General features: G+C 47.0%; 1 protein-coding gene across 1 annotated transcript in view; it reads right to left on the bottom strand.

Annotated features, from left to right (window-relative positions):
* MDGA1 (MAM domain containing glycosylphosphatidylinositol anchor 1) overlaps positions 1 to 12,122 on the bottom strand; it is a 138,527-nt gene that overhangs the window by 1,900 nt on the left and 124,505 nt on the right. The window contains exon 15 of the mRNA XM_054280137.1: positions 510 to 640. Within this exon, the coding sequence (XP_054136112.1) occupies positions 510 to 640 (131 nt within the window). The remainder of the gene's footprint in view (positions 1 to 509; positions 641 to 12,122) is intronic.

Genomic DNA, 12,122 nt, shown 5'->3' with positions numbered 1-12,122 from the left:
TCTCCAATATTCATAGGCTCTGGAAAGCCAGATCCCACTGTTTATGGGACCAACCTCTTTGTACTGAGCGTCTGTGCAGTAGTAAATGAGCATTAGAGCTCTGCTTTATTACATGTCCTGCTCTAACAAGCCAACCAATACTGAACAGAACTTTCAAGAGTAACTACATTCTTATTTACTATTTTGAAGTGTCCAAAAACACACTGGGCATTTTGCCACAGTGCCACAACTTAACCAGCCTGTACAGGGCAGCTCTCACAAACAACTCTACAACAGCAAAGTAGCCTGTTGGGTAAAAACCTCAGCCATAAAAGCAGCCCACTGTCTGGGTACACATGAACAACTCAATGAGCACATGCAGAGTGCCCGGCTCATTTTCACAAGAGCTCCCAGTGCCCTCCCTCGTGCCCCACCAGCCCCTGTGCTTCAGAGGAAGATGTCTGCCAGGAAATCTACATGCATGGCCCACGGACAGGGCAGGTGGCTCCTTGACTGTGGGCTTGGCTTACCTGGAAGGGCCCAGGGGGGTTGATGGGCACATGTGCTTGCTGCCACACGTTGCCCCGATTGCCACTGAGGGACCAGACCTGGGTGTCGATGGCTCGCTTGTTCCGCACGCGAACTAGCAGGTTCAGGGAGCCTGTAGGAGAGAAACAGCCCTCTTGGCATGCTGGGGCAGGCAGCCAAGCCTGCCTGCTGGGCTGGCTCCTGGCACAGCTCTGGGCTCAGCCCCAATCCATGGCTGTAAGCCCCAGCTGGCCCAGGGACAGCCGGCAGAGCCGCAGTGGCCATCTCTGAGGGGAGCCAGCTTCCTCCCGTGTCCATGGGTAAGTGCCACTGGCAATGTTTCACCCACCTGGCCTTTCCTAGGGAAGCACAGACCCAGACAAAGAGGGGCAGGATGAGGAAGTAGCAGTGTGCAGCATGGCTGGGGTGGCATGAGAAGGGGCTGGCAGAAATGCTAGCTGCCAGGGACCTCCTGCTTGAAGCTGTCTCCTGCTCTCCATGAAGACAGCATGGTTTTGCCTGGCCAATCTTGAACTTCCCTGAGGAAAGCAAGTTCTTCTACTGTCCAGTATGAGCCTCCAGCACTACCAGTTGTGGAACACTGTTCCTTGTCATATAATCTAATACTATGAAAAGATTTTGGTTCCATTATCTTTGAATTTGCCCTTGAAACAGCTGGGGGCAAACGGCCGACAGCAACCTCCTCTTTGCCAGACTGAGCAAGTCCAGCTCCCTTAACTTCTCTTCCTAAGGACTTCTGCTCCTGGCCCTTGACCATCCTGATGCCCTTCTGCTGGGTCTCACCAATTTCTCCACATTCCACTTGAAATGGGGAGCCCAGAACACGTATTTGCCTCCCCCTGTTCACCACTGACACCCAAAATATGCAGTGCAGCTAACAGGGCTCTCCCTGCTCTTTCCCTGGCCATCAGCTGTGGAAATATAACCAGTGTCCCCATTCACCACTTGCCCTGGGAGCAGCCTTGGAGTGAGCAGCTGTTCTTTGAAGCACCAGACAGTGTTGCCTGTTCCACACCACCTGGTACCATCCCAGCCCAATGTTTTCAGAGGTTCACAAAGATCCTGCAAATCAATGCCGACTTCAAGTTCTTTCAAAAAAAACCAACAATTCCCAAAAGGTTTTGTCTATCATTAAACTAAAATCAAAGCCAACAAATCTCAAAGCATTTCCAGTTCTCACTTTGAAAACAGTGTCACAGCTTCCTACCCTACACCCACTCACAAAACCATCTCAGTTTGTCTTACTGAAACATTTTGTTAGCATGCCCTCAGATTACTTATTTTCCTTTTTTGCTTCAGTGAAAAACATTCAGAGTTAAACATTCAGTCAGGGTTGACCTGAAACACTTTTTTTTTTCTCAAGAAATCAATCAATCAATCACAAGTCTAGTCATGCTGTTGCTCATCAGGGTTTCTGGTCTCCATACACAGCTATATTACACCTGAGAATATGGAGGAAATAGTAACCCTTACTTATCCATCTGTAGTCTATCTGCACTTGGGATGCTGCCTTCCCACATGGCTCTGCACTTTGGAAAAGCAGCAGAATGAGGTCAGGGGAAGAGACAGGGAAACAGACTTTGCTGTATAACCCCCCTCCTACACAATCCCCCCAAATCCTTCATTCTTGGCACATCCACCCTAGGGGCACTGTGTGAAGGACGGGCACCTGGAAACACTCCCATCAAGCACCTGGCTGTCAAAAACTGAGAGATACATTGCAGGGAGTTCAGGTCATGATAAAGATGATGAAATGTTTAGATTCTTAGTGAATGACTTACAAGAAAAGGTTAAAAAAATGAAATATGTATATAATTTAGCAAAATGAGGATAGAAAACACATTGTTTTCTGGAAATATTCAAAAGCATTAACTGTAAGGCGAGCTGAGAAGACTAGATGAAGTCCTGACAGGACATAGACAGCATATCCAATCCCCTTCCCTGGTGGTACTCACTTTGGGATGCACACCATACCCTAGGGCAAGGATAAAAATAGCCTCTTTCTCTGTCTCTCTTGACCAGTTGGCACCGCACAACCTCGGGAGATCCAAGCCAGTGAGACCTCCCTCCTGGAAACCCAGTGCCACAGATAAGAGAAGTCACTATAGGAATCTCTGGCAAAACCAGCTCTGAGCTGCTGATTTCTTGGCATCTTCCCCACCCTCAGCAGCTTCCTATGAAGGAAAGTCTCTCTAAGGATACCCAGCCCTCATGGAGCCCCTTGTCCAAACTGACAGCTCAGGCAGGAACTGCATAACCCCATAGATCAATGTCAACAGGAGTGTGTTCAGAGCAGCTAATTACAGACACCAGGGCCCGTGAGGTGAGGGATTGAGAGCAAATGAAGAATTAATATGGAGCTGCTAGCAAGCAAGGATTAAAAACAACCATTGTCTATTCTATCCTCATTTGGGGACTTGTAGCTAGGATTTGCTGCACAATAGCCTGGCTGAGTAGTCAGCACTGGGACAAATCACGCAGCAAACGAACTTTGATGCCCTAGGAAAAAAGCAAAGGCGAGATAGAAAGAAACCCAGAGAAGCATCTGGAATGCAAATTAGTGCCTCCAAAGCACTGGCTGTGAATGCCTGGCCTAAACCCAAACCAAGCCTGAGCACATCCTGGCTGACAGCTCTGTGTCCTTGCAGCATCAGGAAAAACAACCTTTTGGCCCCCGAATTCCCTAGCACAACAATACTGAATATGAGCAGGCATTCTTCAAATGGTTTACAATTGGAAAGGAATCTCCCTTATCTGCTCACAACATGCAGTGTTTCACTACTGTCTACACATGGAAAACTGAAGGTCAAAACAGAGGAGCAGCAATCCCATGGCTATCTTAGAAGTCAGTCAGAGTTGTGAAGGGCAGTCAGCTCTCACAGCCCTACCTGCAATCCCTGCTAAGTTACAGAGGTTTCCTGAGACTGGGAAGGAACTACAATACCTCCATTTTCCAGTAACTCTGGGAGGCATGGAAGAGGCTCCTGGATGTGAAACAGTGATGAAACCTCTATCCCATCTGAACTGAGTCCACAGTGTTGTAAATGTTAAATTTGTGCAGCTCTTCTACTTTACACCCTTCTACCACCTGTCAGTCTGCCACCAGTTGCCAGTAAATTTAAGGGCACATAGCCTGTGATGGAGGTACCTGTAAATGAACCTCCAGATCTGCACTCTAGGCAGAGCCATGAAACATTGCAGACTTGGACTATGGGAATCTCCAAGTCATCTTCCTTTCCAGTGCCTACAATCTGAAGAAGAACCGAACTGTGACCTGCTCTCCAACTCCTCATCAGTGGAGGTGAGAAAGACCCATCAGTGCCAGTTGCCGCAGTCACCTTTTTTGCCTGGTTTCACACTGCAGCCATACCTGGTTTCCTCTATCAGAGTCCAAAGCCAGCTGGACAGTTTTGTTCCCTATTTCTCTCCTTGTTGCCCCTTCCCCATCTCCCCTGCCTGGCACTTTCTAAGGGCACCTGCTGGTGAGGCACACAAAAAGTTAGACCATCTATCTGCTGCTATATTTCTCCAGCCAACCAGAGAAAGACAAACAAAAGGGAAATCCCAGGACACCAAGAATTCTGTTGTTACCTCTTCCCATACACGGAAATCTTTGCATTTGTCTTGTAATCTGTATTATTCTTTCTTCCCAGTCAAAAGGGAGAATAAAGGCAAGTGATGAGTGATGAGGAATTAATAACAGGCAGAGCCAGCTGTACCTTCTGCTGGCTGCCTTGAAGACCAGAGCTGGCATTTCAAAAGACCGGCACTCACACAAAAGACCAGCTGTGCTGCCAGATAGAATAACCCAAGGGATGCCTTTAAATGTTACCTTCTCACAACAAAAAAAAAGTATTCACTCATTTTCCACAGGAGGGGGACTTGACTGTCACGCTGAATTGCAGAGTAGCTCCAGAAGAGCTGGTGCAGGGAGCTCTGGGAGGGATGCAGGGCCTGCAGGGGCAGGGCCATCAGCACAGTCGGTGCAGGATGGCAGAGAAGGTAGAGGGTTCCTCAGGAGCTCTCTTGGGGAGTTAATGCAGGGGATGGCGTGGGGAAAAGGCTAAGGAACAGCTCAGTTTACACAGCTCAGATGGAAGGCAGGCAGCTGGAGCAGTCAGGAAGCAAAGGGAGCATGCCACTATGCACTGAGAGATGGGGTGCCATGCCAAGTGCAGCAGAGCTCTGTGGGATGGGTAGGGAAGGCTGTTGGATCCACAGCCTGGAGCTTGCACACAGCCTGGTCTCACTGCATCTGCCTGCTGCACTCCTGTAAGATCCTTGCTCCAGTATGGGGCAGTCTCAAGAGATCAGCTATGGATGAGAATTCCCAGCTGCAGCTCCAGTTTAGATTTGGCACACAACTGGGAATTCAGGGCTGAAAGCCCTCATGGAAATTCCCATGGCATTTCCAGTCCAGGCAAGACAGATTGAGGCAAGAAGCTGACTGATTGCAAGAGATATCCAGTAGCTAGAAAGAGATTCACGGTGTGGAGAGGACTTAGACCTTGCACAGCTTAGCAGAGTCATCTGTAGACCCAAAATGAGGGTTAAAACCAATCCAGGGAGAAAAGAGCTCTTACATTTTCTAACAGGGGCTCTGAGCACTTCTTTGAGTGTTTAATGTTAATGCCACTGATCAGAAACTAAAAGCCCAAAGCTCAGTGCAGGCAGATACCAGGAGTCAGTGACAGTCTCCAGAAAGAACCTATTACCGTTTATAATCTCCACAACAAACACAGGTCTCTCTCCCTCTCATTTAAATGGATGCTAATGAATAGCAGTCAGCATCAGGCTGGTTACAGAGCTGGGGGGAAAGTTATTGCTCTGAGAGCTAGAGAGCACAGGGTAAAAAAACAATTGTAGCACAGATAGAGATGCAGAAATAATACCAAGTGGTACTGACTCATAATTTCTAGGAATGTAAGTTGTCTTTGTGCCATGGTAGGATGTATTTACTCATTCACAGTCTCTCAGGATGCTTCACACATTAACATATGAGGAGTAAGACAATTAAAGCCTCTGGGCTGCTTTCCACTTCTGACTGCAGAGAACTTGTATTTCTACATGTCTGTCACTGTTCTCAGCTTGGTGTGCAGGGTCCCCTCTGTCCAGTCCTAGGGTCACTACACAGACCTGTTTCTGCAGCCACTGCTTAGCTAACTTCAGAGCAGGAGGGTTCAGAGAGCTCATCCTGGTCAGAGTTTGGAAAGCTCCATGATCCTACCTCTACGCCCAAGGATCAGCATTGGGGCATGGAGAACATTCAGCCTGTGCTGCCAGCTGATTGCTGTGGGACACTCAGTGCTCTGGTACAGTAGGGAGGCTGTGGAGAAAGGAATCAGGGGAATCAAAGCCTCCTGTTTCCTGTTGTATCTAGGACTTTCTGGGGATATAAACAGCAATAAAGTAAGTTTTGATTGGCAATGTTTCCCCTACAGCAAACCTGTGAAAATTACTTATATATGGCTACAGGGAATTTTCTTTGGAGTTAACCGTGGATTTCAACAACCCAAAGAAGCCAACACATTTCCACCTCTGACCTCCTAAACCATCATCAAATGAGGCTGGGCTTGAAGCAATATTCCCTGACATGGCAAAGCCAATTGCACAGATTGATCTATGATCCATCACTATCTATCTGACCAGTCTGGCATCTATGGGAACTTCGGGACGGAGGGAATGTGCCAGCAGAGAAGCAACAACACTCTAAAAAGGCAAAGCAGACACATGGCTGGGCTCCTGGGGAGACACACTGGGCAGGGGGGACCTGGGCCCTGCAGACAGTGGGGTAAGTGCAGTGGTATTGTCGTGGCTGTCTCGTGATGGGGAATAACGGGAGGAAGGCAGGGAAGCTACAGCTATAGCTCCTTCTCTCCAGCATATCCCCACCTGTCTGTGTACATAGAGAGCAGATGGTGATATGACAGGAGCAGACTCACAATGGAGCTATGCTTGAGCTCCTTTGCTCATTTGATCCACCAGTCTAATTAGAGAAACTGTTAGCATAGAGAGATGAATGATACAAGACTTCTATCTTTGATACTGTGTTTATAGAACAAAATCCTGGCACCCCTTTTCATGGAAAATTCCCTGAGAAACTGTGACCAGTAACAGACTTTCTATGTGTGGGCAACAGGATGTGGTTTAAGAAATTCAAAAGAGGGAGAAAAAAGATCTCCACACTCCATGCACTCCATCATGTTAAATTTATGCTATCTCAGAAGAACAAAGGCCCATCTGATATGCAGCTAGAACAAAGCAGAGGGAGGGCACAGGGAGGGTGACTCAGCGGTAAGTTCAGAGCTGGTCACTTGTTGGGCCATGGCTGTGTAGGAGCCCAGTGCTGCTGCTGACCCAGGTGCTGGGCAGGGAAATGGATGCTCTCATTCATTTCTCTGTGCAGCTGCTGGCAAGCAGGATGGGAAGATGCTGATGGGGGCAGCTCCTTCCCTCTTTCCTGCTGTGGCTGCGGGTCCCCAGAAGTGCTGCCTTACAGAGGAGAGGCCAGCCTGGGGGAAAATCATAGAATTGTTTACATTGGAAAAGACCCTCAATATCAAGTCCAACCATTAAAAATAAGAGTTTGATAATGTCTTAGGTTACAAATGCATGATGTGGCCGGGGAGGGGGGGGGGGTGTGTGTGTGTGTGTGTATTCTATTGCCATCTGTTGGAGGTGGGGCAGTCATCTTCTGTTAATTGGGCTAGCTGTTAAAAACAGGTAGGGCAGTTTTCTTTACCTCTTCCAGACCAATCCTCCCTCTGGGGAGATATTTTCTGTTAATGGGCCACTGAGTCTCACTGCATGACTGATAAAATTACATCATCCCCTTGTGAGGTGCTCCACCCAGGGGGAGGAGCCAAGCATTACTACCCAGATATAATCTGAGATTTGGAACATGAGAGCAGCCTTTTTTCCCCTGGATTCCCAGAGGAAGACCAGGCCCCTCTGCACCACCATTGGCCCTTCAGAGGAAAACTGCACCCTTCCACAGGATCACTGCTCCAACAGAACCACATCTGCCACTCCAGGAGGACTGCAGCCACCATTTAATTGGACTGCTACCAACATCCTGACCAACAGTGTCAGGTCATATTCTGGCTCTGTCAGTGTTGTTCGGCATTACTGCATTTTTATTTGTTTTCTCCTTTGTTATTTTTCCTAACAAAGAACTGTTATTCTACTCCCATATCTTTGCCTGACAGCTCCTTAAGTTCAAAATTGTAATAATTCGGAGGGAGGGGGTTTACATTTTCCAATTCAAGAGAGCTCCTGCCTTTCTTAGCAGGCATCTGCCTTTTCAAACCAAGACAGACAAATCTAGCAAGCAGTTCATGTGTAGGCAACTTTTCCCACCAATTTTGTAGACTCAAGAAGCAGAGTGAATCATAGTGCATTTGTGAGGTCTGTTTGCTCCTTGTTCACCCTCTGTTTCATGACATGCCCAGATGCCTTCAGGCAATGCTGTCTCTCCTCCCAGCTTTGATAAGGGGCCCTTTGATCTTTGGCACCAGAGACAGCTGGGTCCTTTGCGGAATTCATGCGCTCAGCTCTCAGGCTGAGAGCGGCACTGTGCTCAGCACTCTCCAATCAGCTGAAACAAAGTCTGCTTCATAGACACTGCCAGGTTTAAAAGAGCACAACAGTCAGACATGGGACTCTGCCTGTCTCCCTTCTGAGGACAGGCTTTGCAAAGACCTCAGCAAGAAAGGAGGGAGCCTCCCAAACGCCCAAAATACAAAAGATGTGTGTGAAGGGGCTGCTGACAAAACCCCTGCAGACACTGATGTACTTATGCTGAGGAAAATTTTGCCTGTCTCCTCTCTATCCCTATTAACAATTTCCCTATTTCCCCATCATCACCCTGTCCGTGGTGTCTCAGTCCTGGGAGCCAAGCACAGCAGCTGCAGGGCTGCAGGGCTTGGAGCAGATGGGCTGTTTTACTGCAATGCTGAAGCCAGTGAGACAGCAGGAAGGAGCAGCTGAGATCACATTTCTTCCTGCTGAACTGAGGACACCACTCAAAAGCTGTTCTCTGGTCTCATCCTCTGCCTGACCCAGGGAGATGTGAGAGGATGAATGGTTCAGGCCTTGAAAGTGATTGCTGCAGGAAGGCTGTTTGTTAGAACAGGCTGTGCTCCCAGCTTTGAGCTCCTTATAGCTGGGATGCATTATAGGCTGCATCATAGCAAGAGACTTTCCCCACTTCATGCCCTGTGGTTTTGCACCACAAAACTCCAAGGCAACTAGCTGAGACAGTGAGACTCCAAACCTGCAACTGCAAACGCCTTCAAGTGTTGGGGTGTCTGTCATCCTTACAGAGCTCTCTTTGGGAGACAAAGTCACTCCTAGAATTGATGGTGGTGACTGACACTTGTTGAGCATTTCTTTGATTTTCTGGGATGCATTTCCATACATTACAAAATCACCTCTGGTTGAAGTTCAAGTACAGATAGGGATGGATGTACAAGTAGGGTATCATGGTTTGCACTCTGTCCCCATAGCCTTGCTCCTGTCAGAACACCCAGGGGAGTGTCCAGATGTGCACCTGCAATGACCAACAGTGAAATAATTAATGGTCTGTGGAGAGAATAGAAGAGTGCTGAAGACAAGGGAGTGCTGAAGAAGTAGCTGGATATGCTCTGAGAGCTCCTGTTTCTTCTTCAGGGTGTGTTAAGTTTTGTATGTATCAATTTCAGAGTCTGAATAATTGATGCAACACCTGATGTCTCAGGAGATGATCAGGTTGCAGTGTATCCTTACAGCTCCTCAGCTTTGCAGAAGGCTGCTGCTGTGATTGAAGTCTAAATGGAAAGATGCTCTGCTGGATGAAGGGAGGGGGGATCACAGCAAGTGTCCATCAGAGGAATAACTGTCTCCAATCAGGTGATCAGCAGCAAAGAAAATCTGTGGGGATTCAGGGCAGCTACAAATGAATGGGTGCCAGCAATCTGTGCTCCAGCAACCTTCCCGACAAAGTCTGCAGCAGTAAAGTAGTCAGACATTCAACTGGTAAGACAGAGGAGGGTTTTTGAAGAAAGTAACATTTCAGTGCCTCTCTGCGCTGGGAACTTGATTCAGTGATACCCTTTTAGTGAGGGACAAGGAAAGGCAGGGATCAGTGAACCCACATTCAAGGTACTAAACAGAATGCCTGCATCAACATGAAGACACAATGTTTGTGGAATGAAAATTACATGTAGCCAATCCACATCTGAACACCTTTCCTTCACCTTCATGTTTTCTTTTTAGATGTTAAACTCTTTGGCTTAGGGATGATCCAATCCTACATATCCAATATTGGTGCTCATTGTAAGTAAACATCTAATGAAGGTATAGACACATAGTATTTACTGGGCTCCAGCAAAAGTAAGTGAAGAGAATTCTCTGGCCTTGGTTATGCAGGAAGTTTGATTAGATGATGTATCAGTGCTATTGGGTCTTAATAATCTTTAAATCCATGCCTTTAATCCAAAGTTCAAAGAATTCTTTAGAGAAACAATGACTTAATCTGTCTTCGCTTCAGAGTCACTGCATTGAACTTACAGAGGCTGAATGACACTTTACAAATACATGGTCTTCCTGCTGGGTATTTACAATCCTTGTTCATGATCATGGTATTTGACTAACCTCCCAAAAAACCCATGCAGATACTACTAAAAGAGACCACAATCCTTCCAAAGTGTCCATACCACAGCCCACAGAAAGGTGCTGGATCTCTTATAGATCATTAGTCAAACAGGAATTTATCAATGGCCAAAACCACATCTGAGTAAGTGGAAAAAGGATGAGCATTAAAAAAACTGAATGCACTTTTTCATTACAAACTCTTCACTTAACTCTAACTGCAACTTGTTTTCAAGAGCCTAGAGGGAAGTGAATCATACTCATGAGGAAAATCAGCCTCTCCTCAATCAATCCAGTGATGTAATCCCTATTGCGTAGAGTAATTGTATTGAGATAATGGCATGGATTTAATGAATGACACATTTCTATATAAGGCAAACTTCTATATTTCTATATTTCTGTGTAAGGCAAACTTCATGTATCCAAAAGAACACAGCTACCTCCAGAGTGCCACCTGCATTACTGTGCAGTGGCAGGGTGCTGTGTTTATAAACAAAGTTTGGGTAGGAACAAGGGACCTATGGTGGTGAATCTCACTAAAATGATGTCTTTGTGGTTCAAGCTGCTTTTTCAATGACAGAACTGGTACCACTCAATCTGTGTGACCTGACAGCTCTGGCTAACATGACTTGTCAGAAACAAGCCACATGGCACCCACTGGCTTCTACGTGTGATCATCCACCATGGCCTGTTAGACACACTCTGCACTGATTGTCTGATCTGAGCTGAAGAAGTAAAGAAGCAATTCAGTTTGGCAGGCCTTCCAGACCTGTGATTCCTCCTCAGCAGGAGGGCTTCAGTGGTGGCACTGCCCACAACACAATTCCCTCTGTGAAACAGCCACGGCTTTCTTGAACTCAAATGCTGCAGCAAGCACTCTGATCAGGTCTCATTGTTTCCAGTGATTCAGAACCAAAATCCTTCTCAATCAGTCCCCAGCACTGTTCCTCATGGGATCTTAGAATAGAGTAGAAGAGAAAAAAAAGGAAAGGGATATGAAAGAAAAGTTGGAAAGGAACCTACAACCACCAACTGCCTGACCACTTTGATCACCTCTCTAGGAGGCCCATTCCAGTGTCTGACCACCCTTTAAAAAAATAAATTTGATCCTCCCCTGATGCACTTTTGAACCATTCCCATACATCCTGTATCAATGGGATTCAATCGATCGGCACTTTTCAACCCCTTTCCTTCCTCAAGAAGCTGTACAAAGCAATGAGAACTTTATAATTTTATTGGAAGCTTCCCATCCAGATTATACACAGACCAGACTTAGGTGGGGTGGTTAGGTAAGGTCTGTGTCAGCACTGGAACAATCACACCCTTAACTCTCCATTCAGTGGCTGAAATTTCCACGTCTCTCTCAGCAACCTTCACACTGTGAGCTGACCATGAAGACATCTCTTGCTTGCAGCAGCATCCATCAGTGAGAAGGAGGCTGCACAGATCATAACGTGGCTACCACTGAGTTAGGGGACATGAGAGAAAGGTGGCAGGGGACTGTGGTGGAACTAGTCTGTCAGGAAAACTGTCCTCTTAAAGCATCCCCCTCTGAGGCAGCCCCCGGGAAGGGAGGAAGAGGAGTCTGATGGCTGAAGCAAGGACTTGAGGATTTGCTCCCAGCCAACTTGACAAAGAGGCTTTTTGAACTTGGCAAATACTTGCTAGCTGCCATGGCTAGTTTCCTCCCCTGAAGAAAGCAAGCAATTCCTCAGAAACACAGAACACAGAACATTCTGAGTGGGAAGAGACCCACAAAGACCATTAAGCCCAACTCCTAAATGAATGGCCCACACAGGGATTGATGCCACGACTATGGCATCATTAGCACCAGGCTCCAACCAACTGAGCCTCATTTGACATTTCCACACCAGCTGCAAGTAAGATACTCTTGCTCTTGAATGCCTGGTGGAAATGGGGTTTCTTTTCTTCTCCTCTCCCTGATTTTTGTGTTGGGGCTGGCA

Source organism: Melozone crissalis, unplaced genomic scaffold (assembly GCF_028551555.1).
Source record: "Melozone crissalis strain CALT ecotype California unplaced genomic scaffold, PUWL_Pcris_2 ptg000027l_1, whole genome shotgun sequence".
In the NCBI taxonomy this organism is placed as follows: Eukaryota; Metazoa; Chordata; class Aves; order Passeriformes; family Passerellidae; genus Melozone; species Melozone crissalis.
Note: the sequence above shows the minus strand (reverse complement) of the source record. Positions and strands in the feature narration are given on the sequence as shown.